Consider the following 27,973-nt stretch of genomic DNA (forward strand, 5'->3'; position numbering starts at 1 on the left):
GTTAAGGATAAAATATGATTGTTTAATAATAAGGAAGGGCAAGATAAGAGAAAATAAGGTAATGAAGCGACCACACCAAATCGGCCGTTCCATTGGATGGTTGTTACGTATCGTTTCATAATGTATCGTATCGTACTGTATTGTATTGTACTGTATCGTTTGATAAATACAATGTTTGGATAGATTGTGTCATTTGCCATCGTTTCATGATATCACGCACCAGCAATATAAAGAATAAACGTGCAATATTATAAAGAACAATTATGATACAGAGTAAAATTATTATATAAAAAGGTAGGGTAAATGATATAATAAAATTATTTAATAATAATGAAGGGTGAGATTGAGAGAAAATGACAAGGTAACAACGCGACCACACCAAATCGGTCGTTACATAAAGTAGTACGTAACGACGAATTTAACGATACAATACAATAAAATATAAGTAACAATCAAAACAAACATCGTATTTAAAGTAACAATACGATACAATACGATGGGTAACAACCATCCAAAAAAATAATATTTTTCGTTGTTATGTAAAGATAAATTTAACGATACGATACAATAAAAACAAAATCCTATTTAAAGTAAAAATACGATATAATACAATATGTAACAATCATTCAAACAAAATGCATATTCCTTAATAATAAAGCATTTCCGATTTAATTATAGCAAAATTACTTACGGTACTGAAAGCATAGTTCGTCCCTTTGTATTTTTCCTGGTAAAAGATACTATAAATACTACCCATTGGACACCGACTTCGAAGAAATTCACCCGCGGCGACACAGCAACTCTGTGTTTTTTCTCAATTGAAATTTTTTATCAGTGCATTGAGTTGCAGAATGAGGTCGTCATCATCGTCAAAGCAAGCTGCAGATAACAGTCGTGGTATTAGCGGTCACCTATTGACACTTCATCAACGCCTTTACCATGCTCTCAATCTCGGCACTAGGTAAAATTTCTTATTCATATAATATTGGGGAATTAATTGCGTATTTGAATGTAATTAAGGACCTGAATAGAGCAAATTAGGCATAGATTAGATGATTCGTATAGTGGACCCAAACTAGTTTTGATATTGAGGCATAATTGATTGATGGATTGATTGGAGACTCATACAACATCGTAATTTTGAATTTTTTGGGCTCCAATGTTTATTTAATCCGTGTGAAATTTATTCCTCCTTCAAATAGTAATGTATTGGAGCTCCCATGGCTTTGATGAACCGCTCATTATCCGCCGAGTTACCAAGGTGGAAACAACAGATTTCTCGGTCAAAAAAAAAGGTAATGGAATAGGATGTGGATTTATCATCATAGATAAGTGATAATTATTTCCTTATGTATGTAATCTCGGATCCTATCTGCCTAAGCCGTGGGCAGAGTTACCCGGTACTCGTGCGGGTGGAAGGTGGCAGGTACCGGTCGAATAGTGGAGGTATGCTCAAGCTGAACCGGACACCACCATCATCAAAAGAAAAAAAGTACTTAATCTTGTAATTGAATCTGTTTATGCTTGGTTGTGAGGCTCTTTTGGATTCAACCAAGACACTTATGATTGGTCGGGCTGCAATTGGACTAAGAGAGGATATATATTGGAGGCCCTGCTGCTTCATGACACTCCATATTTACCTTTATAAACTTTTTGCAGAGGAGCTGTAGCTGAATCTTTTGGTTACCATTAGTGTATGTAGCTGAAAACAAGTTAAGTTGCATTGTTCTAGAAATATAACTGACTGGATCTAGATGATCGTGGTGTGAAGGGGAAGAAAAAGGCAGACGATTTGTTTTCAATAAGTTGACCAGATTTTGATGCTGCAAAGCCAGGGAACTTATGTCTGCCAATTAGCCGATGGCAAAAGGGGAATCATTTCAAATGCTTAAACCAAGAGATAAGTTAATTAATATTGTCTTTCTTCGAAATATAAAACCTCCTTGTACCAAGCATGGGTATAATTTGGAGAATCTGATTACATACAAGATAGCTATGGAAAGAAGCTGTCTTATGTGCACCAAGAATGGGCGAGTAAGTCTTGCATCTGCGAGATTTGATATAAAGACCATAATAGTTAGTTCCTTGGATGGGGAAATCTCTTTAAGAGAACTGCAAAAGGTGAATTCATACAGGGAAACACATGTAATATTTCAACAGAAGAGCCCAAAATTAGGAGTCCAACATCGTTGCTATGCATATGTGTTTTTCTTAGGTACTAATAGTCAGGTGACTGAGATGGACATTTATCTTACTTCTCCTGCTCTGAAATTTGATTCGAAAAAAGAAAAAGGTCACAATTTTAAACTGAAAATAGTGAAACAGGCGTTTGTACTTTGCAGTTTAAAAAACCTACCATGCTCCCAACCTCAAAGAAAAGCAAGTAGATTATTTAATGTGAACTAAATACAGTAGCAAGTGTACTAGTCATTCCAGAGATTATTTCTTCATTTTCTTTCTAGAAGTTATTTTGTCCTCTGATATTATCAGTCAATCATTCAATCAATCACCACTTCTCAATCCAATGTAATTGAGTTCGGCCATATGAATTGTCTGATATGTTTCCCCAAAAGAAGTTCATTTGCCTTTGGTTGTAACTGATAGCTGTGCTTCGTTTATCTGAAGAAAGGACAGGGCTGACTTGATAGCCACTATTCATGATATGTGTCATGTCGATATAAGATGCAAAGTCCACTGCCATCAAAACAAGGACTTGAATAACAGGGTTGTTTAGGATTGATATTCAGAGCGAGCATCGTTTTCTTGATTTTTCCTTGATATGCATTGGTTCTAAACTCTCTTTCCAATTTTCCTCAAAGATCATACTTGAAACAACATTTGCTTCCATGGTTAGTGAAAACTGAAGACATATTAAGTGCATGTTTCTACTGGGGCGACAATCATTTTAATTTGACGCATCCTATTCTTTACTAAGTAGCTTGTTTCTTGTAGATATTGCGATGATGGGGTTCAAAAGTTGCATTATTCTGATAATGAGATGCAAAGACTAGTACTTCGTTCAGTTGATGCATTTCTTGATAATATATCTGCCGAGTCATTACAACACCAAGTTGTGAAGGTAATTTGCCTTCCACTTACCAATCTTGTATAAATGTGGAGAACACTTAATCTCATATTTTTGTTGGTCGGATAGCCTCTTATAGGTTACTACGGAAGTGCAAGAGACAGAAACGAACTACAACTTGGAGATGCATCATGTTCATACGTTATTTGTTTATATATACATATTTTTTTTTTGCTTTTGTTATGCAAGAATATGTGTTATGGTACTTATGGAACACTTTAGCCGTTCTGAATAAAGTTAACTGGAACAATCGTTCCATGTGATAAAAATCACATTAAAGGGCAACCCGGTGCACTAAGCTCCTACTATTCGTGGGATCCAGACCACCTTGCTACCCCTAAATATTTTCCTTTATTTACAGAAAGAGTGGTGAAATTTAGGTTGCCTTTGTAACAGCGAGCTTTGATGTTGAACCTCTTTCTGTGAATGTGGATAGAAAACTGCAACCAAAGGGTTAGATTCCAGATAGTCCGTGATTTTTCATCCTAGAAAAAGAACATACTTGTGCATAGTCTAACTTGTAGATACTGGTCCTAAAAAGAACTCTCTACCAATACTTGGCTTCTCATTATGCTTTGCTCTTTTTCTTCCCTTTTCTTTTAAAAGCATATATCATAAATAATTAAAATTCCCTGTTTTATTTTGGGAAGGCATTATAGACTTGACTGGTGCCATGTCCTGTTAGTTGTGTGATCTCTTGCGGGGATCTCTACCTGTTTGAATAACTTGCTACATCTTTTTCGCATGTATTGTTGTTTGACCTCTGGTATTTTCCTTCCATGCCAGGAGTCAGTCGGTGACATAGTTGCAGCTGTAGGAAGTATTCTAGCATCAAAAAGTGCAGCCACATTAAGATTGGCCTCAGATGTAGCTGTAAAGATCGTCCGCGTCATACCAAGTACAATGCTGCAACTTCATTTGGCCAATCTCATCCATCCTTTATCATCCTTGTTAAGTTTCCAGGAATTACGAGTTGCTATATCTTGCGCCTCTGCCTTGAATTTGATATTATCAAATCTGAGTTCTAAAAGAGAGAAAGAGGTTTGGGATATCTTAAGAACCACAAACGTGGTCGGTAATCTAGTCCAGAATGTTAAAGGATACTCCAGTGACAATAAGCCAACTGAGTACTTTCAAGAGATGGCCTCTCTGTTAAGTAAAATTTTGTGGCGTTGGCCTCCCTCTCGGTTCTGTGTTTGGACTGATGCGAAATTGTTGAATATCTTAGATACTGTCAAGCTCAATCCTGACTGCTCCATCAGAATTGCTGTTCTGCAGCTATATTCTGCTTTAGGTATTTGTATATCCTGCAAATTTCTTACCTTTCTTCTCTCTTGGCTTAGACTCATGATATTGCATTCTTACTTTGGGTGGCAGCTCTATGTGGCAATGGAACTAAGAAGCTTTTGGAGGACGGAGAAGGTCTTGTAAAAATTACTGTGGACAGTTTGGACAGTTCAAACCCTTATTCCGTCCAGATAGAGGGATTAAGACTTGCTCAATGTTTAACGGTAGCAATTGAAACTGAACTGTTATCCTTTATGCTACTTAGGAGCTCAAGTTTTTTTCGCTCGCTTACATTGATGTATTTTATTAATTGCTCAGAAAAGTGAACAAGGATGTTCGAAAATTAATAAATCATCTTGTGAGCCCTTTGTGAAAGCCGTGATTACCTTAATGAGTAACTGGAGTTTTGATGCTGGAAAGCTTGCTAAGTGCCAAATGTCAATACTAGTCGAAGCATGCCGTTTGGCTCTAATCACTCGTTGGGCAGGGGACCACCAGTTCTATCTTTGGAAGGCAGGAGTTGATGGGGTTCTTCTTAGTCTTCTCATAGGAAATTCTGACACGACTCAGCAGTCTCTGCGTTGCTTATCTCTGCAAGAACAAATCGTCAAGTTAGAAGAGGTTTTTGATAAATATGTTCTTCTTCCACTGAGACCATATGTTTGGGATATTCTTGGATGGCTTGCAGCAAATTGTATGGAAGATTTCTCCCCCAAGATGCATGGAAATGAGACTTCGTTTAATGCTCTTGTTATTTGTGCATGGTAATCGAAACCAAAATCTTGGTACAATTTCAACTTTCTCAAATTTATAACACACACACTCACATATATGTAAAGTTCATTTATTTATAGTGAGTACAAGTGTAGAAATTCTTAATGAGCATATTGGCATGAAACAAATTCCCTAATCAATGTGCATGTGCTTCTGTTTGTTTTGGTCTTTGAAAGCTTGGCCTTCGTGGACTCTATCCTCACAGCTCGCCAAATTTCTCAAGGGAGTGTTTGTCATTCATCGGAGAGTGAGCCAGCGTCTAGAGCAGTCCTTATGATGATTTATTCTCCCAGCAAGTACATTGCTTCTGAAACAAGATTCATCCTATCTGAAGTTCTGACACTGAAGGGGAAGGACTACGTGGAATATTTACTGGATATTTTGAAAGCGGTATCTTCTGGAAACAAGTTTGGAATACCGAGTAATTTTAGACTTGTTATAACCTTGATAACTCTAGCATGTTATTCAGCTCTGCCAAAAATTCGTAAGCATGTAATTCAGCACGGAGGAATACCCACTCTGTTGAGCTTCATTAGTTGGTGGTTAGATAATCCTGTCCACCTAAATAGATCCAGTGTGGCTCCTCATGTACAGAACTATTTCAGTGAAAGGACTTGTTGCTGGCCTTCTTCTGAAGATTGGGAAGGTGAAGATATGCTTTTACTTTTTGGACTTATGGCTCTTGGTGAGTTGATAAATGCGAAAAATTGCGGTGGTCTCTTTTGTAATCAGATGGAGTCGCGAGCTGCTTTTATCAGAGAACTTCAAGAGATCTGTATTAACAATTCTAGTCCTGGACCACGATGGTACGCTGCTTATATCCTTCGCCATTTTGGATTATACGGTTTTCCAAGTAAGTTTGGGAGAGAGTTTCGGGAACTCCTTACTGACAATGAACATACTGATGTGGAGCTTATAATTAAAAATCAGGAACCGGTGCATGTCCATGGTGTTATTCTTCTGGTTAGATGCCCATCATTGTTACCTCTTGAAGAATTGCTTAAAGAGAGTTCTTCCTTAAAGCAGGATTCAGATTCATGCAATAGGTTAATCACCAAAGTTCGTCTCTCAGCTCATGTTGATTGTCAGTCATTGACAAAGTTATTAGAGTATATTTATTCGGGATTCTTTGAAGCAGGAGAAGACCTTGTGAAAAAGTTGAAAATTTTAGCCAGACATTGCAATTTGCCACCTCTAGTACAATTGCTTTATGGAAGAAATCCGAAATGGAGAACTCCATTCCCAAGTTCCGACATTACCTCTGCTCTTGGGCCAGCTGGACGTAATTTTTCGTATGAATCCTTTTTCACAACTCATTTTGGGAATTTGTGGATTGTGTTAGACATAGAGACTTTATTTGTGTCCTTTTGGTTTAAGTTCTCTTTCAGAATTCATTTCCAGGCATTGTTATGTTGTGGTGGATGCACAGAGCTATTTTTTCTTTATCCAGATACAATAGTTTATTTAGCATGAGGTCTAGTAAATCCACAGGGAGGCAATTAATATCATCACTTGTTCTTTCACCAAAATGGCTGTTCACTGGCTAACAGCCTGTAGACTATTTAGAGAATGGATAACATTTTTTTTTTTGTTGAATTTGGTAACTTTTCTATATTTCATATGTAGCAAAACAGTACTTAGGTAGTACTGAAACCATATATACAAGAGACTCTAACTATCACTGACACCCTCTATATTGAATCTAAAACATCAATAATGGTGTCAGTATCATTTGTGTAGATCTGATTACACCAAAAACACAACAGCAAAATAAAGTTTAACTTGATCTTCTGCACTCCATTCTCCACATTCTCAAAACATCTGGAGTTTCTCTCTTCCAAATTGTCCACCAAATGCAAGCAGGTATAATTCTCCATCTGTTCCTGTCCTTTGCCTGTAATCCTGTTTCCTCCCAACTTTTAAGAGTATCTATAACCTTCCGGGCATGGTCCAAGAAATGCCTTTGAGGTTAAGAATAATTCTCCATAGATGAGATGTTATCTTACAGTGAAGGAAGAGATGGTTAACTGTCTCTGCTGTTTCCCCACACAAAAAGCATCTAGAACATAAAATGAAACCTCTTTTCATCAAATTATCTTGTGTAAGGACTGCTTCCTTAGCCAGTAGCCACACAAAGCAAGCAACTTTGTGAGGAATTTTTGTTTTCCAGATATGTTTCCAAGGCCAATTGGCTATCTGCTGGTTGGAGCAGTTCATCCTCTTGTAAGCTGCGTTAACTTTGAATAAACCCTTTCTGCTGCCTTGCCACCATAGTACATCTGTATCTACTTGTAATCCACTAAACTGCTCTATTGCACAGAAGAACTCAACCACTCTTTGTGCTTCCCAATCGTTGATATATCTTCTAAAAATGATGTTCCATCCTTGAGGTGTCCACATCTCTGCTATAGTCCTTTGGTGACGTAGAGCTAAATTGAAGACTTCTGAAAAAGCTACATCCAATCTGCCAACTTTATGCCAATTGTCCTTCCAAAAGCTAGTCTTATTCCCATCAAATACTTTGATCTTGGAATCATCCCTCAACTCACTCCACAGTGATCTAATGGATCTCCATAGACTAACCCCATATGGTGTAGTGACCTCCTTAGTCATCCATTTGTCTTCCTGTCCATATTTTGCTTTAATAATGTTTCCCCAAAGGAGTTGATTCTCCTTGTTGAGCCTCCACAACCATTTCATTCTAAGAGCTTTACTCTGAATCTTCAAGTTCTTGATCACTAGCCCTCCAAGGTTCTTGCCAAAAGTGAGTGCTTTCCATTTCACCAGGTGGTAGCCCTTCCTCTCTTTGTTCCCATTCCATAAAAAATTTTCCTCCTGATGCTATCCAACCTATTGATGACCCCAGTTGGAATGGGGAACAAGGACATCATGTATGTTGGAAGTGCATCAAGAACTGAGTTAATAAGAGTCAGTCTGCCACCTAGAGATAGATACTGGGTTTTCCACCTGGCCAGTTTCTTTTCACACTTCTCTATAACATTGTTCCACATCCCAATTGACTTAGATTTAGCTCCCAAAGGCATTCCAAGATATATTGTTGGTAAAGCCCCTACTTCACCACCCAGATTAACAGCTAGCATTTCCATGTTTGTGACTTCATTGATAGGGTAAAGAAAACTCTTCCTCCAGTTAATATGCAAACCAGAGATTCCTTCAAAAAGAACCAGAATCACCCTGAGGTGTTTCAGTTGATCTTCTTCAGCATCACAGAATATGAGTGTATCATCAGCATATTGTAGATGAGTCACTTCTAAACTATCATTGCCCCTTGTAGCTACATCAAAACCTTTAATCCACCCATACTGATTGGTTGTTTTAATCATATTGTTAAGACCTTCCATAGCAATCACAAACAGAAAAGGTGATAAAGGATCACCTTGCCTTAGTCCCCTTTCTGCTTTGAAAAACCTGTTGGGGAGCCATTTATAAGAATTGAAAATCTGGTTGTTGATATACAGAATTTAATCCAATTTATCCATTTCTGGCCAAAACCCATTCTTCCTAGCGTGCTCAGGAGGAAACTCCAATTGACATGGTCATAAGCCTTTTCAATATCAAGTTTGCACAAGATACCAGGTTTCCTTTGTTTCAACCTAGAATCAACTGCTTCATTGGCTACCATTACAACATCCATGATCTGTCTCCCTTTAATGAAAGCCATTTGTTGACAATCCACCAATTGAGAAATTACCCTTTTTAGTCTCTCTGCCAAAACTTTGGAGAACAATTTGTAAATGCTACCTATCAAGCTGCTAGGCCTGAAATCCCTTAGTTCCTTAGCACCTTTCTTCTTTGGAATGAGAGCAATAAATGTTGCATTGAAGCTTCTTTCAAAATCTTCTTTGTCATAAAAGTTTTGAAAAGCATTCATGATGTCATATTTCACAATCTCCCAGCATTTGATGAAGAACCCCATAGTAAAACCATCTGGGCCAGGGGCTTTATCTATTGCACATAGCTTCAAGCACCTAAGTACTTCATTCTCCTCAAAGTTACCTTGTAGAGCTTCCTTATCCTCCTCAGTTAAAACAGGACAATTGTCATAGAAGCATGCAGGTCTCCATTGAGTAGTTTCTTTGTACAACTTCTGATAGTAATCAATAATTTCCTCTTCTATTCTAGCTGGCTCCTCTGTTAATTCTCCTTGTATCATTAGTTGGTCAATATTGTTGAATCTTTTATGTGCATTTGCTACTTTGTGAAAAAACTTGGTGTTTCTGTCACCTTCTTTCAACCATAGGGCCCTTGATTTTTGTCTCCATGAGATTTCTTCATTTTTTATCAACTCCTCATACTCCATGAATAGTGCTGCCTTCTTGATAGTTTCTTCCTCTGTTAAAATTCTGTCTTCGAGCACCTCATCCAGTTCTGCCATTTGACTTAACAATTTCTTCCTTTAATATCCCAAATTCCCTGTCTCAGTTCTGCTCCACTCCTTGAGTTTTGATTTGAGAGCTTTTAGTTTACAGGCCAGTATAAAGTCAGGCTTGCCTGAAAAATTGAAAGAACTCCACCATTCTTTGACTTTGTCATTGAAACCAGTTGTTCCTAACCACCAATTTTCAAATTTAAAATAGTTTTTGTTCCTGTTCCAAGTGCCTCCCTGTAGAGCCACTGGAATGTGATCAGATGCTAGTCTTTGCAGTGGAATCTGTTTTATATTACTAAAACTATCATCCCACTCCTCAGAAATCAGGAACCTATCAATTCTGGAAGCCATGTCTTGATTATCCCCTTTAAACCAAGTGAAGCTACTATCTTCTAATCGTAAATCAATTAAGCTCATATCCTCAATGAAATCAGAAAATTCCACCATACCCCTTGTTCTCCTCCTACAATTCCTTTTTTCTGAAATGAATCTGGTGACATTCCTTGAGTCTGTCATTAATGCTTTAAGTATGTTTAAAGATAAAGGCTAAAGACTTTCCTAATATGAGTTGTTGGAATTGTTCATTGACTTTTTATACCGTGTTAGCTATGTAGATACACCCTCAAGGAGGGATGATTTTTAGCAATATTCCTTTTGTATCTTAATTCCTTCCTATCAATCCCAAAAAAGAGAGTAAGATATGACATTCTTTTTCCTTTTGCTCTTGCTAATCAGGGATATTATTTTGGAGGCTGAAACTTCCCGTCCGAGTAATGAGGACTGCAATTCTTGCTCCATATCTGTTTTACACCTGCACGTTCACAAAGTTGTACTATGGTCAAGTTGTGAATATTTACGGGCCCTCTTTCAGTCAGGAATGCAAGAAAGGTATTCCAAATAGGTTGCTTTTGTCACAAAATGAATTCATAGTTGAATAACTCGGTTTACCCCAGAGTTGGGACTTGTTGGATTGCTTATATGATAGGATTTATTGCTGTACAGATACTTAAATGGCTTGATCCACATGGATTTGTGACCTATTATCAATTTAGAAGTGTGTTTTTGTTTTCTATTATGTGCCAGCAATTTAGTGTGGCTCCTGGTATGTTTTTGTTTTCTATTATGTGCAGCAATTGAGTGTGGCTCCTAGTTCTATTATGTGCCAGATGATTCTGTTTTCTCAATTTTAGAAGTATGTTTTTGTTTTCTGAAGAAGAAAAAATAACTTCATTATGGAGTTTATTTCTTTATTTGTTGCTATGTTAGCTTTCTTCCTTTACCTCTCAAATGTGTAGTTGATGCTACATTTTTTGGTTTTGTTTCAGCCATTCCCTCACCATCAAGGTGCCAGTTTGTTGGGACTCCTTGGTTAAGTTAGTCAGCTGGTTCTATTCTGGTGAGTTGCCTAGACCAATATCTGGCTGTCTATGGGATAATCTGGATAAGGAGGAAAAGCTACACGAACTCCAGCCCTATGTAGAACTATGTTCGCTTGCTCAATTCTGGCTCCTAGAAGACTTACATGACGAATGTTTTAGACTGATTGTATCAGTTTTGGATTCCTATCAATATTTGTCTATTAAAATTATACAGATGGCTGCTAATCTCAATCAGTGGAAGCTAGTCGAAGTTGCAGCAGAGTATCTGGCCCCTATGTATCATCATCTACGTAACTCAGGCGAGCTTGATGTATTGGATGAACATCTCATTGAAATTGTCCGTGCCGCCTCAGTTCAGTTTTCTCAAAGAAATGGACACTTACTCTCATTGACATGATGTTTCTGCTCAGATTTTAGATAATACGGCTTCTTGGACACGGAGGGTATACTTTTCAGGATTTGACAAGACTGGTTGAGTTTATGGTGTTCAGTAATAGCTTGAAGGATCTAGGGGCATACTTTATCATCTGTCCACTCAAGGGGTTGCCAGCAAATGGTTTGATACAGTCTGCGAGTCCTTCCCACTCAATCAATCAATAGCATTATGCTGTGTGATCGCGTTGCATCAACTGTATGCTTGTGTCGCAATCAGATCTTTTCTACAAGAAATATACATAGAAGAGTTAACCTTTGTACAGCTTTGTATAGGAAAAGCTTGTTGAGTGGTAGACCTTGTTCAATTTTGCTCAGTAGGGAGCATCATCCTCAAAGGAGTTTTAATTCCATGTGTGCAGAAGCCTAAGCATTCGTGCAAGTCCTCCTTTTGCAATGCCATTTGTTGCTGCCCCTGCTTTTATCGTACAACTTTTGCCGCTATCATATATGGAAGTACACTCTGTGTTGGTTCTTATTCATTTTTGCTCAGCAAGGGTAAGGAACATCTTTCTAAGGGAGTTTTGATTTTGATGCAGACAGAAACCTAATCATTAAGGGGTCGTTTGATACATGGGATAAGGATAATAATCCCAGGATAGATTTTGGGATTAATTTTATCCCATGTTTGGTTTGGGGTATTAGCTAATTCCGGGACAACTTTTACACTAACATGGTGGGATTGGTTATCCCATATAAAAGGTGGGATAACTAATCACAGAATATTCCAACATTGTACCAAACGACCCCTTATGGAATCCTTTTGTTGCTGCCTCTGCTTTGATTCTATATACCAAAGTTCAAACTAAGGAACTCGGCCATGTATGTATAGTGGAAAAATCATTCTGGTTTAGTGCTCTTTTGAGCTGTTTTAGCTCTTATGGTGAGTAAAGGTGTTTTCGTTTTCTTTATAATGTCATCTTTTATTTTACGTGGGAGCAGTGCCTTAGGGTTTGATGACTACTGTGCCTCTTTTGAGGTGAGCCAAATTTTGTTGTGAAATGGCTACCTCAAAGGAATGATGATTCCTTATAATTCAGATCGCATATGGTGCGTTTGGCACAACAGTGTCATTTTTCAGTATTTTATTTTTCTTTTCTTTTTTTGTTAGAAAATCATTTTCTGGTGTTTGCTCATGCTATACTAACTTCATACTACAAGCTCCAACGCTTAAGACATTATTATCAGTCGTTAGGATTCAAAATTTTCATCTTTGTTGATATTATTATTAATCTTAATTGTAGATTTTTTGAAAAATACTTTTCACTCAGTAACCAAACACCAAAAAAAGAAAATTTAAAAGATGTCCGGCAAACATTTTTCTGTGAAATGATTTTTGTCATAGCATAATTATGATTTGTAAAAAACAGCAAGAGTAATGATAGAAATCAATTTTCTGACCTAATATTCATGTTAAATAAATCTGTTAACGGTTTCTTGCATCCAACAAAACAACGTATTTTTTCCGTTTGTGCTCTAATATAATATAAACTAAAACAAGCTCAAACTAATCTTTAATGGTAGTATGTTATACGAATAGTATCACACAGTTGGATGCAAGCTCTTTGATAAACTTTACCATGAAAAGTTGGAAAACGTTTCCCCAAACTTGACTATTAATATCCGTCACAAGCTCGACTATTAATACACGGAAGTCCTCAATAATACATGCCGTAAGTTGTTGCCAAAAGGCATTTGTCAATTACGACATATATTGGTAATTGCAATTTATAAGCTGCATTTGAATTGCAATGTATTTATCGATTGATAATTGCGTTTCATAAGTCACAATCATGAATTGTATTTTGTAAGTTGTTAAAAGTCGCGTTCATCAATTGCGTTTATAAGCCACGTGCTCAAATGCGTTTTGTAAGTAGCAATTTCTGATTACTTTTTATAAGTTGCAACTGCAATTGCGTTTTATAAGTCTCAATTATCAGTTGCGTTTTATAAGTCGCAATGTTGCATTTTAAAAGTCCCGTTAATTACATTTTTATTGGTCCATTTGGTGGATCCTCCCCAAAAAACAAGATCATATTAAGCTGCAACTTCGAGGAAGATAGCATTGAGGCATGCTATTACCTATGTATGGTGACGGGTGTCATGCCAGAGTTAGTCCGAGTGGGCTCAAGCTAAAGTAGAGGAGAGAGTTCGTTTTCTTGTGAATGAGCCCGAATAGGAGCGGACAAGCACTAGATCAGAGCAAGTTTAGCTGGTCCAATAGCGGAAACACCTACTAAGACAAGGCATAGCGGGAATTGAACCAGCATCTCATTAGCTACTCCAGTAAGCATCGCTTTCAGAAGCTCAATTTGTAGGACCGGAGGAACACTCGCAGATGTGCAAACGTTTTGAAAGAGCACAAAGTTCTAACTTGTGCAAGTACGTCAATAGCATTTTATTCGTCATATTTATCAATTGTATTTTATAAATCTCATTTCAATTGCGTTTTATAAGCCACATTTATGAGTAGTGTTTGCCCAATGTGATTTTAGTTTTTCAGTGTCGCACTACTTCCAGTTAAATCCGCTATGGGTCACTTTACCCAATAGCCCACCCGGTCGGCCCATTTTAATTTGGCCCGTTTTATATAGTAGCCATAACCCGAATACCTTGTTTGCCCAAATGTACATCTCACGTCTCTTTCTGTCGTTAGGGTTTATCCCAAGGGTTTGAAGTAATATCAGTAAACTGTAGCTGTGCCAATGGCGAAACCAGGCCGAGCCCGTGCGGCTTCACCGTCAGGCTCGTCTTCTCGTTCTCCGTCGCGGTCTCGTTCTCGCTCGCGCTCTTACTCTTCTCGCTCCTCCAGTTCCCGCTCTCCCTCTCGATCTAGATCTCGCTCCAGATCGTTTTCTTCCTCTTCCTCCAGTGGCAGTTCTCGCAGCCCTAGCCCCCGCCCTCCTCCTTCTCAGCGAAAAAGGTTCTATACTTTATCTAAATACGCAGTTAGTTACATAATTAGCTTTTATAGTATTTTCCACTTAATTTTGCTTTAAGTCTAAAATCCCTTGTTTTACCTGTTTTAACGTGAAATTGGCTGTTTAGAGATTTATATTCTAGTAAAACATGTAATAAACCTCTGTGTTAGACAGTGGCGGATTCAAAATTTTTAGCTCGTGGGTGGTCAACTATTTTTCCTCTAAAGTTGCTATTGAGATTGGTGCTCAGTTAATATATTTATAAGTATACTAGTTTTTCTATCTAAATAATAGTGTTTGGTTCCAAAGTTAATGGGTGCTTGAGCACCCATAACCTTACACATAGATCCGCCATTGGTATTAGATAATTAAAAGAGAAGCTGTAGAGTACTGACTAAAACGGGGCTAAATGGACAGTAAGGATTCATGTAACCACTCTCAACTTTTTTGAATTGAGGTGTAGTGGTTTGCTGTTGTTTGTTAATGTGCACACGGTTACTGGAAATATATTAGATACTCAAGGGTTTATGAGTTTGAAATGTTTTAAGTTTGTCATGCTCTGTTATATGTTATGCTGCCACTTCAATACCCTTTTAAGTGTCCTTGTTATTTTTGTTTATAATTTCGGTAGCATGTTAAAAGTGTTCAGTCATGCTGTTGATGCATTAAGAGAGCTTAGCTATTACTTTTTTAGATATCTGTTTGGTGGTCAAAGTCTCCACATATTTGAACTCAGTAATTAAAAGAACATTATTAGCCATTACTTATCCAAATTTGGATATATTGGGTCTAGAGTACTTCGGACTCACCTTAAAAGTGCTAGTTGCCTTTGTTGGTGCTGAATTTGAGTTATTGGGCTGTGTGACACATTTCTTTGGTATTATTCAGTTCTACAAGTGCAGATAGCTTATATAGCAGTGTTGTCAAAGGCGCGCTTAAAGCGCGCTTAAGCCCTAAAGCGAGGCTCAAAATATGTTCAGCGCTTCGCCTCGCTTTGCGGGCGCTTTAGTGTCGTATCAAGGCTCTAAGGCAAACTTTTCCTTGCCAATGAGTGTAATCCTAAAAAGGCAACACTGAACAATTGATATTTCACTTTATCGTAAAAAAAATTTCAATTATTTTGTCCAAATATTTGTTATTCATGCTTATAATTATCGGTCTTGGACTACATATACATATTTTACTTTTCTCCAGTTGTGCCTTTTTTCATTAAAGCCCACACTTTATTTACGCTTTGCACTTAAAGCTCCAACGGGCCTTAGGGCTTTTTTGCGCTTTTCACCTTTGATAACACTGTTATATAGTCTTATAATAATGGTTAATCTTGGAGACTGGACTTGTTTTCATCTTCATATATTTTTGTTAATTTGAGCTTGGAGAAGTGGAAGTAGAATGAAGATTTATTCTAATGTTCCTGTGCTATTAGTTATCCTTTCAGGAAAAACTGTTAAATTACTGCTAGATTTTCTCATTGCTGAATGATCCTAACCTACATTGTGGTGTCAATATGGTTTTGCTAGCCCTGCTGGAGTATCTAAGCGAGGCCGTTCACCGCCACCATTATCTAAGAAAGCTTCTCCACCTCCAAGGTAATGGTGTTCTTTTACTCTGCGACCGAGCTACGGTTCGTTCATGCAATAACTACGTGCAAACCTCTTCCTATATTTAATGTTACATTCAGTTTCTTTTTTTTCTTTGGGATCCCTTTTTTCTCCTTGGTTTTGTCTTTCTCCTCCTCTTCCGAGTGAAAATAAACATGCTGAAAGTGGTTGGATAATGGTGAGACATTATTTATGAATAATTAGGGTAAAGAACACCGTATACATGTAGTATACCAAAAGAGAACCTAAAAAAATTTCTAGTTTTATACAAACGAGGATCTCATCACCAAAAACTACAAAATATTAGATGAGATATCCTAATCTCACAGGATCATATTCAGTAGCGTACGCAATTTTTTGCAAGTGATGTCACAAACCAGTGGAGAAAGATTAATACGCTTGTTATTCCTAATATCGACAATCACAAGAACTAAGTAATCAGGGATTATAATTAAACCTTTCAACCTAATTAACAATAACCCTTGTACTAGCACCTGCATTTCGTTACAATGATGGTGAATTGAAAAATGAATTAAAGAACAGTCACTTCCAAGTTCAAGCTATGTTAACCCGACAATTCCATTAACCTCCAAAATAAATCAAACACACCCAGCAAAAATACATTATAAATTAAACTATCATAATTATGTGGATTCATCATGAATTGGCAAGTTTACGCAGGCTGTTAGCCTACCGCAACCATTCTCTTTATTTGAGCTTGGGGCTGGCGTTGTGAGCAAACTCACAGTTATGGTCATGAATAAATAAAACAATAAAAACTTGAACACTTGAAGAATAAAATTATCTTCAAGCGGGTGTTAAAGAAACAGAATAGCTGGCAAAGTGAATTTAGTTCTAACCTGGTGGAAACAATAATAGGATCCTTCACGAGTTCTTTGGAAATTAGACAGCCATATTCGTTGAAGTATTTTATTAGTCCTATTCTTATTTACAAAAAAAAATGAAACTGCATGTAGCACTTCTGGCAGATGCCTTTATGCGCTTTTGTGATGTGTAACACTTGAGATATGATTCCAGGAAAGTCTCTCCAACTCCTGAGTCACGTGTGCTTCATGTGGATCAGCTCAGCAGGAATGTCAATGAAAACCATCTGAAAGAAATATTTGGTATGTTCAGCACTTCGTTCTGATTACTGAAGTGTTTGTTTGCCAGAATTGTTGAAATTCTAGTCTAAGCTAGGGCAATTACAACCCTTAGCATTGCAATCTGGCCAGAGTTCATTGAGTTAGGTTTACTGGTAAATAGACGGGTCAAGATGGGCTTAGCCTAAAATTTCTCTACATAAGTTTGGTCCTAATTTTTTATCCTTTTAAGTATCCACGAAAAAGCTAATGTCAATATGTTAGTCCTGGAAGAATTGGGGTAAAATATAGTTTATTCCTCCTTTTGGGGTAGTTTTTCTATGGAGACATAAAAAATCTGAGAAATGTTGAGGATGCATAATCCTTTCATCACAATGAAATGACAAGGCCAAGGTGATAATTTTCATTTTGTTTTGAGACATGTTTATTCCTTACAGGACAACAAATATTTTACATTTTGAAGCCATAAAGTACTACTCTAAAACTGGTTAAGAAGTTTGTTTCAAAGAAATGCATATCTGCTTTGGCCAATAAAGATGTCTAATATGCATCTCTTGGACCCTTAGTTTTCTAAAATAAAAGGGATATGAAGTTTTCCTACCTCAAATCATTGTTTATTTTGGTGTGTTTTTTAGTTTTTCCCAGAGAACTTTTTGGTGACAAGACTCCCAAGGAAACTAGTAGTTCTCACTTCTCAGTTCTTGTTTTTTTAAGTATCAGAATTGTGGTCAAGGATATGAATCTGTTTCGGGCAGTAAAAAATGGACTATCGTGCATATCAGAGATTCTTAAAAGCTAAGGAATATGATTTGTTAGTTGATTATGTTGGGTCAGTACAGTTTCTCCCAAGGAAAATTAATAGTTTTCAGTTCTTTGATTCTTAAGCATGGTATAATGTGTAAATTTCCTGCTTCTTCAGCTGGATTGCACTCGTTTAGGTTAACTTAAATTTGGATTGATAGCTCGTATTTATCAAGCTGCTAGTTTGCGCTTGGTTTGACACAAGTATTTGTATTGGGCATATGACCCATGACTAACCCTGCACAAAGATTTCCCGTCAGTGAGCAAGGGAATTTGGTCCACTATTGTATACCTGTTGTTACCCACTAAGTTTATCCAACTCGCTCAATTGCCACCCATAGCCAACCCTTTACTTATAGATGTTACTTGTTCTGCTCCTTAAGCAGTTATATGCCATACGTTCTGGTCTGACCCTGTTATTGCAAATTATGAGTAATCGTTTAAGGGAACAGAGAAATTCATATAAGTGTTACTTTGGAAGCCAGGGTGTGCTTGTGTACCTTCATAATGACTCTTCTTATTCTCACTCATTTGGTTTTCCAGCAGTAACTTTTGTTGGTAAGACATCGACATGTGTGTATGGTGTGCTAGTTCCAGTGTATACGTCATGCGATGAGTTCAAGTAAAATAAATAAATATGGGCATATAAAAGAATGAAAAAGACTTGCTCCGAAAATAGTATCTCCAGGTTTACAGCAAATGTTGACTGGATTCCATCCATTATTTGATTTAAATACAAAGATAAGTTGCTGTCGCTCTGTCCAGCTCATGATCTTCATGGTGGTTAATGTCTATAACTTTTCTTTTCTGCAGGTAATTTTGGTGAAATCCTGCACGTGCAGTTGGTCATTGATCATGTTGTAAGTTAACAAGTCACATATTCTTTAGACGGTGTGAGCTCTAGAATTTTTGCTTCTTTTCCCCCCCTAATATTATAGGAATAAACTTTTTGCAGGTTAACCTTCCAAAAGGGTTTGCTTATGTTGAGTTCAAGACTAGAATTGATGCTGAGAAAGCCCAACTACACATGGATGGTGTATGGTTTTAAGATTTGCATGTCCACTCAGTAACTGCATCCCACCATTTTCGTTTTTGAGACGGGGAATTAACTAATATGCTTTGTTGGTGTTAATGCAGGCACAGATTGATGGGAAAATAGTTCATGCCAAGTTCACCCTGCCAGAGCGGAAAAAGGCACCCTCACCTCCAAGGGCTGCTGCAACTTCCTCAAGGAGAGATGCTCCTAGAACTGATAATGCCCCTGTTGATTTGGAGAAAGATGGACCGAAACGGCAACAAGAGTGTATGATATCCTTGCTATATTAGGGATTGTTTATTGGCTGGCTCTATGATGCATTATTTAATCTGGTTTATTTTGATATAATCAGTATCTCCTCGTCGAAAACCTGTCTCTCCACCTCGAAGGTCTCCTATAGGACGAAGAGGATCTCCTAGACGTGAGCCAGATTCTCCTGCCCGTCGGCGTGCTGAGTCTCCTATTCGTCGTCGCGCAGGTTCTCCTTATAGGCGCGGCAGTCCACCGGCCCCAAGGAGGAGGCCTGTATCTCCCGTTAGACGACGTTCACCATCCTCTCCACCAAGACGTTACCGAACACCTCCTAGGTTGGGTATTTCACATTTGCTTTTGAATTTTTGGAATTTTGATCTGGACCTTTACTAATTAAAGTATTAAGCAGGGGCTCTCCCAGAAGAATTCGTGGCAGTCCTGTTCGAAGACGTTCTCCCCTTCCGCCAAGGCGACGGTGAGTTAGTGTTTTGATTGCATGAGCTTGAATAGTTGAAGTAAGTGATGAATAAATATCTTCTCCCTCACTCCATATCTAGAAAGGCCATTTAAAGATTTGCTTAAATGATGATAAACATGATGCTACATGCTTCAAAGCAGTTCTTTATATTGTTAAACCTTAGTTACTTATAAAAATTTTTAGTAAACCTGTGTGGCAGCGTAGATATGTGTGACATATTTAAAATGATGTCGAATAGTTGATTCTGCCATCAGTAACTGTCAAACTAGTATTTTCCCATTATGAGTGGCAGTTGCCTTTCTTCGTTGTAGTAGTAGTACTTGTTATATTAAAAATATAGTGAATTGTAGCCTGAACAATGTAAATACAGATTTGTGCTGTGTTAACTAATGTTGATAACTGAAAGTGGTAGCTCATGGTACCTTTGTGTTTGTTTGTAGTTCTCCACCGCGACGTGCTAGAAGTCCACCCAGAAGATCTCCGGTTGGTCGCCGGTCTAGCCGCTCACCTATTAGGAGACCTATCCGTTCACGATCAAGATCCATCTCTCCTAGGCGGTAATGCGTAAATTTTATCATCTTTATCACTTAAATTTCTGATATTGAGTTATAGCAAATTCTTTTCTGGTGTCTTGAATAGGTGGTCTGCTTCTATACTTGTGGTCTGTAGTTTTTCTCTTTATGCCCGCCTTCCTCATTTTAAAATTAATATACTTTGGCACTTTCTATGTGGCATGTTCTAATGCCTACTTTTTTTCTCTTGGGTGCATCTTATCTCCTCCACAATATTGTCAGAGAACATAATTTTTGTTACATTTCTGAAAGAATTCATTTCTTGTTTATATGAAAAATGTTATTTATTTGTGATTACTTCATGTAATAGGGGAAGGGGTCCAGCCGCAAGACGTGGGAGGTCATCATCCTACTCTTCTTCTCCCAGTCCTCGAAAGGTCTTGTGTCTGAGACTCTATTTAACAATCTTATCCATGAGATCATCTGATTTTTTCTTGGGTCAGCCTATTGATTGTTTGATGTGGATATAATCTGTTGATTATTTCAGGCACCCCGCAAGATTTCAAGGAGTCGCAGTCCTAGAAAGTGAGTTCCTTGTAATTTGTTGCTTACAATTGGATCATCTTATGTGCTTGTCATTGTTTTGGATTTTTGATTCTTGCTTTATTCATACATACGGTAGGTTTTTCCTTACAATTACGGAAAGCTAAACTCAAACTTATACACTGGGTAGACAGTTGCAAATTTGAATACGGGAACGCTTGAAATACCTGAAAAGCACTGAGAATTGTCTTATTGTTATTGGTTATGATGTTTCAGTACTTCATCAAATGCAGGCCTTTAAGAGGGAGGAGCCCCAGCAACAGTGACAGCAGCAGTTCGCCTCGTAAGCCCTAGGTTGTTGCTCTTGCAAGGAATCTATCTTAATGGATGATTTTTCTGATCTTATTCTGCTGGAGAAGAAGTCAATTAGGATACCCTTCATTTCACTTGATGATTTGATGTGAACGTATGAATGTGAATTCTTATAATGGTTGTACACTATTGTCCAAATCCCCTTTTGCTTTACCTTATCAGAGGAAAAAACTATTGTGCAAATCCACTTTATTTTTGGTTAGTTGCACCACCCAACAGTGAACTTATAAATGAAAAAGGAGGAAATGAACATCAGAAGATAAATCTTGCTCGTTTAGTCAATGTGAACTCTTGCCTTAAATTCATAGCTAGTGGCATTAACTTAAAGTGATAATTGTTCATCATCGTCGAACCAAATAATCCCATTTAACAATATCTTGCAAATCTTCCCTTAGATTCGTATTCCTTATCTGTATCTTCGTTCATCTTCAATAAAGCTACTCTGAATTTCTGTCAAGAGGTCTTGGAAAATTGGGAGTGTATTTATGAGCGTGACAATATCTTATATGGCGCTTCTATTCGATATCAAGACATAACAACTATGTCTCAGTCTCAATCCAATGACAAATTGGCTATGTGAATCATATGTATTCATTCAACTCCATTTGAATTCATTTCATCTCAATTCTCGATAATCTTAGATTCTCTTGTACAACATTGCCTTGCCTTTCCTACATCTGAGAATTATTTCATTGCAAGCAAAGACTGACATTACGCAATTGGAAGTGTAAGTTAGTCAACCATTGAGTTACGTATAGGATTAAGTCCCTTAACAATTGCGATGCATCAAATTCTTTTCTCAACTCCTTACTTATCCTGATGCGGAAAACAAGTTAAAACTCACAACTATACTCTTTATGCATGAAAATAGGAATTAGCTAAATTAATACTACTAAATAAGCAACTTCAGTTTAGTATATGATCAGTGAAGTACCGTGACATACAAAGTCCAGTAATGTCCATGAGTTGAGTTTCTGAATCTCCAGATGCAATTCTTCCATAATGCACCTCAGTCATATCTCGTATATTTGTCTTTTATGACAAAACCAAATAAAACTGGGATTGTTACATAAATAGTCGGTCAGATTTAACATTCGGTATATATAAATTATACATTCATTATAAACAGTTATACATATATCATACATCTACTAGCTATTATTAGTTTAAGTCTATTATTAGTTTAAGTGGGCCACTATTTGGGTTAAATCTTCAATAAAAATCTCAAACTGTAGTCTGTTCTGCTCTTTTTTAAAGTGGTTATTTAAGATGTTGCTGGTTTCTTGATATCGAAGAAGCAATACTCAAGAATATCATATCACACCCAATGGCATCAATTTGTGGGCTAGAAAATGTAGTGGCAATGATAAAAAAACCGTAAAAATTGCACGGGCGCCCTATTTGGTCGCCCCCATTTAACCTATACCCATTTTTTTAAAATTTTTTAACTTGTACCCTTTTTAAATAACTTCAGTCCCTTTTCTCCTCCTCTTTCTCCTCCTTCTTTTTGTTCTTCTTCTTCTTCTTCTTCTTCTTCTTCTTCTTCTTCTTTCTTCTGTTGCTGTTGGTGCTGCTATGGAACTTCAGTTCATGGGATGATTGCCATAAATATGTTTATCAGATTGTTTAAAAACAAATTATAAATAAATTATTTAAAGCGGCACCTAGATGATTAACTGAACAACCCTTAATTAGTTCTGTGAGAGAAAAAGAAATGAGCTGAACCTGAACTTCAAGTCTCTTTCAACTATGGAAGTTCCTTCCTCATCACTGTTTCTTGGATCCTTTTTCCCCTCAAAATTTGATTTGTGAAAAATCCTAATAGTTACTTCATATTGTTATCTTTGAAATGAAGTAAGAGAAACATTCAAATGTGTTGTTGCCCTGTTTGCAGGGTCCGTACTTGGTGCCTGTGCGTGTATTGTATCCAATGTCGTGTTTTTGTAAGCAAATGTAGACTAGTGATGAACTAAATAACTTAGCTCTAGAGCTGAAGTTCGCCAGTTACAAAAACAAAGACTTCAGCTCTAGAGTTGAAGTTCGCCAGTTACAAAACAAAAACTTCAGCACACTTGCTACTTCAGGCCCGTCTACTAGAATGCTGAAGTTTTGCGTGATTGTCTTTGCTACTTCAGCCCCGTATGCTGAAGTTATGCGAAAAAGCGGGTACGCTTGCAATTTTTTTTGCAAAGCAGGCACAAGTTAAAACGTGACACAAAAAGCGGGTATAGATGCAAATGCCCCTAAAAAACCGAGTCATTATACTAAAGGCTTCACAAAGAGAACCTATATGTGTGAAGCCTTCACGCCATTTGCAACTTTAGCCACGACCTATGTTGCACGGACTCTCCAAAATGCTGCCGCACCGCTGTCGGTTTTTCCGAAAATACACTAATTTTGGAGGATCCGACACACACCCGGCGATATTTTCAGGGAGTCCAAGGACTACAAACTGCATTATTCATTAAACTACAAACTACTCTTTTCTCTTTCTTTTGAGGATGGGAGAGATCACAATAAAGAACCTTTGTAGTAGCAAAATAAGACTATCCTTTAACATATAATTGACGTTGAAAATAAGTGTGTAAAGTTAAGATTGTTAAACTAGACCTTCTTTATTGTTAAAAATCCTTGAATACAGAACAACAAATTTGAGATTGTTAAACAAGACCTATTTTGTGCTTGAGTATGGAACATAGGCTACATTTTGCAAATTCGGTGGTAAGCAGAGAGAGATGAAATTTTCAATTTGAGAGATTTTATCACTAGTTCTAAACAAATTGGTCTTTAAAATACCAAATAGTTTCTCCCCATCTCAAAAAGAATGATGGATTATGAAGGGTCAAAATATCTTATTTTGTGTACGGTTTAGGACACAAGATTCCTCCATTCTTTTGAAAAAAATTACATAAGTTGGATCACAATTTTATATACAGAACATTTTTTAAAAAATGTGCTAGTATATGACTCCAAAAATAGTAAGTGTTATATAAAGGAAGACAAATGTAGTACAGTCAAATCACTCTATAACAACTTTATTTATTCCGGATTTTTTTTGGCTATTATAGCAAAAGGGAGAAATTTAAAAATAGCCAGATTTACAACTGGTCGTTCAAAAATAGCCCAATTTCAAAAGTAATCGAAATTTAGCCACTTTTTATGTAAAGATAAAACTGTTCAAAACCTGGAAAATACTCCAACATGATATGATGGAGTTCCAGCATAAGTACACTAGAACTCCAGCATAATATACTGGAGTTCCAGCAAGTATATTTGTCCAGTATAATATACTGGAGTTCATACACAAGTGTACCGAACTCCAGTATATTATGCTGGACCGGTCTCTGTTGCCGCAAAACGGTGGCTATTTTTCATTGACTTGGTAAACGCTGGCTATTTTTGATTGACCAGTCCGAAAATTGGCTATACCGTGCTATTTTTACCAAAATGTTGTTATAGAGAACATATATTGTACCATATCATAAAGGTTGGTTCCATAAAAACTTGGATTTTATAGTTAATGGTTGACTGTATAATCATTATAAATGCGGAAAATACAACTTGAGTAACAGCTCAAACCATATGCAATGCAATTCTAACAAAATGTTTGGCAAAGCTTATCTCAGAGTCAGCTGAAAGCAAACATTTTATATTGATGATCGAGACCATGATATAATACGTCCAGGAGATGAAATTTTATTTTAAGAATGATTCATTTTAGGCCAACATAAAATTCCAAGAAAACGTTTTAGGCCAACATAAAATTCCAAGGAAACGTTTTAGGCCAATATTTTATAACGAGCGAGATCATGATATAGTACGTCCCAGGCATGAATTCCGAGTGTATTACTATTATCAGTGTTTTAAAAGGCGAAGATATTTTAATTTTAATTTTAAAAAGTAAAATAGTATATGTAATAGTCTTAGAATTGAGTTCAAAAGGGAAAAGAAAATCGAGGAATTGGGGAATTTTATTAATGTATAACAATAGTACAATTGTTTGAGAATTCAACAATCGATTACAACGTAGAACCTATAATTGACAGCTGGTAATATTCAAGCTCCGTTAACACCTGTAATGGAGGATGAGGGTTTCAGAATCGAGAGAAGAGAGTTGAAGAAGAAGAAGAGAAGAAGAAGAGAGGGAGGAGAGAGAGTGAAAGGAATTTACCAAATTTCTAACTAACTTCTCCTTCCGTTGGAATCTGTTGAAATAGCCCAACTAATTGTAACCTCCGCCTGACAGCCGACTGATTATGATTTCTGAGATTAAATCTGCACCCTTCTTTGTCTACAAGTGGCTATGCACGTGCCTCACTTATTAGGCTGTTGTTCTCCACGTGACTTTATTTATTCCGACCATCCCTTAGTATATAGACTAACCCTAATTCCTCTTTCTAATTTCAATCAACCCATAATTTCTCTCTTCAGCTCACACATTACACTACCCTTCCCTTCCAAATTGACCTTGTACTCAAGGTCGTAATTGAGCGACAAAGTCAGGAAATTGGCTCTGTATGTAACCCTAGTCTTCCCATGTGGTCTCATCTCGCCCCAAATTTGTCCACTGAACCAGTACCTTCACGGCGGCTGCGTTGTTTACTTTGAAAATCTTTCGTTGCAAGATGGCTAAAGGCTGGACTAACACTCGACCACCCTCGTCATAGAGTGGATGCTGCTGTTGGGGAAGCACTGTTGGGCCAACTCTTTTCTTCATTTACGATATATGGAAGACAAGATGAACTTACGATCCTGGAGGAAGCTCTAAGCGGTAAGCGACTGAACCTATCTTCTGTAGGACCTTGTAAGGTCCATGAAATTTGGCACTAAGCTTTAAGTTTCTTCGAACAGCTACTGAAGCTTGTCGGTATGGTTGTAACTTCAAATAGACCCAATCACCTTCTTGAAGGTTTCTATCTGTTATGTTTTTATCTGCACAAAATTTCATATGAGCTCGAGCCTGCTGCAAACTTTCTTTCAAGAACTGCAACATGTTCTGCCTCTGAGCTATACACTGACCCACTAGAGTGTGAGTTGGGTGGGTATGGAGCCTAGTGGCACTTGTGAAGGGGAAAACCCATACAAAGCCTCAAATGGAGTGGACTTGAGAGAGATATGGTGGTTGGTATTACACCACCATTCTGCTAGAGGCGGCCACTTCATCCACCGTTTGGGATTTGAGAAAACCAGAGCCCTGAGATAGGCTTCCAAACATCGATTAAGTCTCTCAGTCTGCCCATCAGACTGAGGATGATAGGCACTAGTCATATTCAATTTAGTACCCAGGGATTTAAATAATTGCTGCCAAAATTGACTTGTGAAGATTGAGTCTATGTCAGTTACTATTGACTTAGGCAATCCATGAAATTTGCAAATCTCTTTAAGAAATATCTCAGCTATGTCTTGGGCTGAATAAGGGTGTTTAAGGGCAACGAAGTGCCCATACTTAGTCAGCCTGTCAACCATTACCAGAACTGTATTTTTGGACCCAGAAGTAGGAAGTCATCCCACAAAATTCATAGCAATGTCCTGCCATGGCAAGTCTGGTGTGGGAAATAGTTGTAGTAAACCTGGGGTGTGGATATTTTCTGTCTTCACCCTTTGGAAGACATCACACTAAGCCACCCACTTGCAGATGTCACACTTCATGTGGGGCAAAAAAATACCATATTAACCCTTTTAAGGTCCCTTGTTGCCCAAAATACCCCCCCAAGGGTGACAGGTGCAGCAGCTCAAAGATTCTGTTCCTTAGATTGGTTGCTCTCCTCGTAAAAATCTTGTGTTTAAATCTGATGATACCCTGTTGTAAAGTATAACCTGGTCCACTGTTAGGATTAGTTATCAACTCAGTAATGAGTTGAAGAGCTGTAGGGTCATGTTCATAGCTCTGTATTATATCTTGCATTCATGTACGCTCCACACTAGTGATGGCATTAAGGGAAGAATCATCCCCCAGTCTTCTAGAGAGAGCATCGACCCCTCTATTCTCATTACTTTTCTTATATTGGACTTCATAATCTAGCCCCAATAACTTAGTGAGTCCTTTTTGTTGGAGAGAAGTAGTTACTCTTTGTTCCAGTAGATATTTGAGGCTGTGATGGTCAGTCCTAATAATGCAGTGGGCCCCTTGTAGGTAATGCTTCCACCTATCTACAGCTGATAGTACAACCATATACTCTTTTGCATATGTAAAGAGTCCCAGATGCTTAGGGGCCAGGGCGTTGTTAAAGAAAGCAATTGGTCTGCCTTCTTGAATTAGTACAGCTCTCATCCCTTTGGAGCATGCATCAGTCTCCACTATGAATGTCTTAGTGAAGTCTGCTAGGGCTAGAACCAGGGAAGTAGAGATAGCCTACTTGAGGTGTTGAAAGGCCATGTCAGCTTCTGTATTCCACTTAAAGGAATTTTTCTTCAGCAGATTGGTTAGTGGTCTACTGATAATGCCATATGATTGACAAATCTCCTATAGTAGCCGATGAGACCCAGAAATCCCCTCAAGGCCTTCACAGTTTTAGGGACAGGCAAATTGATCATTACTTCTATCTTTGTAGGGTCTGTGGACACCCGCTTCCCAGTAATGATATGCCCCAAATACTCTACCTTAGCTTGACCAAAGGAACACATTGAAAGTTTAGCATACAATTGTTCCTTTCTCAAAATCTATAGCACTTTGCTGAGGTGCTCTTGGTGATCCTGAATTGTAGCACTATAGACTAGGATATCATCAAAGAATACCAAGACAAATTATCTCAAATATGCCCTGAAAACATGGTTCATTAGCCCCTGAAATGTAGTTAGGGCATTATTCAACCCAAAAGGCATGACTTTAAACTCATAATGTCCCAAATGAGTTCTAAATACAGTCTTATACACATCAGCCTTCCTCATTCTAATTTGGTGGTAGCCAGCCCTTGGGTCAATCTTTGAGAATATGTAGGAACCACTTAATTCATCCATTAAATCATCTACTAAGGGTATGGGAAACTTGTCTTTGATGGTCATTTTAT

The 27,973-nt window shown here is 37.6% G+C and overlaps 2 protein-coding genes across 3 annotated transcripts; both read left to right on the top strand.

Moving 5' to 3' along the window:
• The first annotated feature begins 738 nt into the window (after positions 1-738).
• Positions 739-12,430, top strand: LOC109238439 (BTB/POZ domain-containing protein At1g04390). Of its 2 annotated transcripts, XM_019404908.1 has the most exons (8): positions 739-961; positions 2,953-3,079; positions 3,872-4,379; positions 4,463-4,596; positions 4,691-5,136; positions 5,323-6,438; positions 10,272-10,424; positions 10,862-12,430. In XM_019404908.1, the coding sequence occupies exons 1-8, from the start codon at positions 852-854 to the stop codon at positions 11,310-11,312; spliced, it is 3,045 nt and encodes a 1,014-aa protein (XP_019260453.1). In that variant the 5' UTR covers positions 739-851; the 3' UTR covers positions 11,313-12,430. The 2 variants fall into 2 exon arrangements, with proteins under 2 accessions (XP_019260453.1, XP_019260454.1); XM_019404909.1 differs by lacking the exon at positions 2,953-3,079 and having other exon boundaries at positions 879-961.
• Positions 12,431-13,933: 1,503 nt separating this feature from the next.
• Positions 13,934-21,168, top strand: LOC109238440 (serine/arginine-rich splicing factor SR45-like). Its single transcript, XM_019404911.1, has 12 exons — positions 13,934-14,270; positions 15,789-15,857; positions 16,908-16,996; positions 18,587-18,633; positions 18,729-18,809; positions 18,911-19,076; positions 19,162-19,396; positions 19,471-19,536; positions 19,980-20,096; positions 20,422-20,488; positions 20,599-20,636; positions 20,888-21,168. Exons 1-12 carry the CDS (start codon positions 14,053-14,055, stop codon positions 20,946-20,948), a joined length of 1,254 nt encoding a protein of 417 aa, XP_019260456.1. The 5' UTR covers positions 13,934-14,052; the 3' UTR covers positions 20,949-21,168.
• Positions 21,169-27,973: the final 6,805 nt, after the last annotated feature.

The sequence above is a fragment of the Nicotiana attenuata genome, unplaced genomic scaffold (genome assembly GCF_001879085.1).
Source record: "Nicotiana attenuata strain UT unplaced genomic scaffold, NIATTr2, whole genome shotgun sequence".
NCBI classification, from domain to species: domain Eukaryota; kingdom Viridiplantae; phylum Streptophyta; class Magnoliopsida; order Solanales; family Solanaceae; genus Nicotiana; species Nicotiana attenuata.

Coding starts and splice junctions, on each gene's coding strand:
- LOC109238439 (XM_019404908.1), top strand. CDS start 852: ATGAGGTCGTCATCATCGTCAAAGCAAGCTGCAGATAACAGTCGTGGT. Junction 5,137..5,322: donor GCTCTTGTTATTTGTGCATG/GTAATCGAAACC, acceptor GGTCTTTGAAAG/CTTGGCCTTCGTGGACTCTA. Junction 10,425..10,861: donor CAGTCAGGAATGCAAGAAAG/GTATTCCAAATA, acceptor GTTTTGTTTCAG/CCATTCCCTCACCATCAAGG.
- LOC109238440 (XM_019404911.1), top strand. CDS start 14,053: ATGGCGAAACCAGGCCGAGCCCGTGCGGCTTCACCGTCAGGCTCGTCT. Junction 16,997..18,586: donor CCATCTGAAAGAAATATTTG/GTATGTTCAGCA, acceptor TCTTTTCTGCAG/GTAATTTTGGTGAAATCCTG. Junction 19,077..19,161: donor ACCGAAACGGCAACAAGAGT/GTATGATATCCT, acceptor TGATATAATCAG/TATCTCCTCGTCGAAAACCT.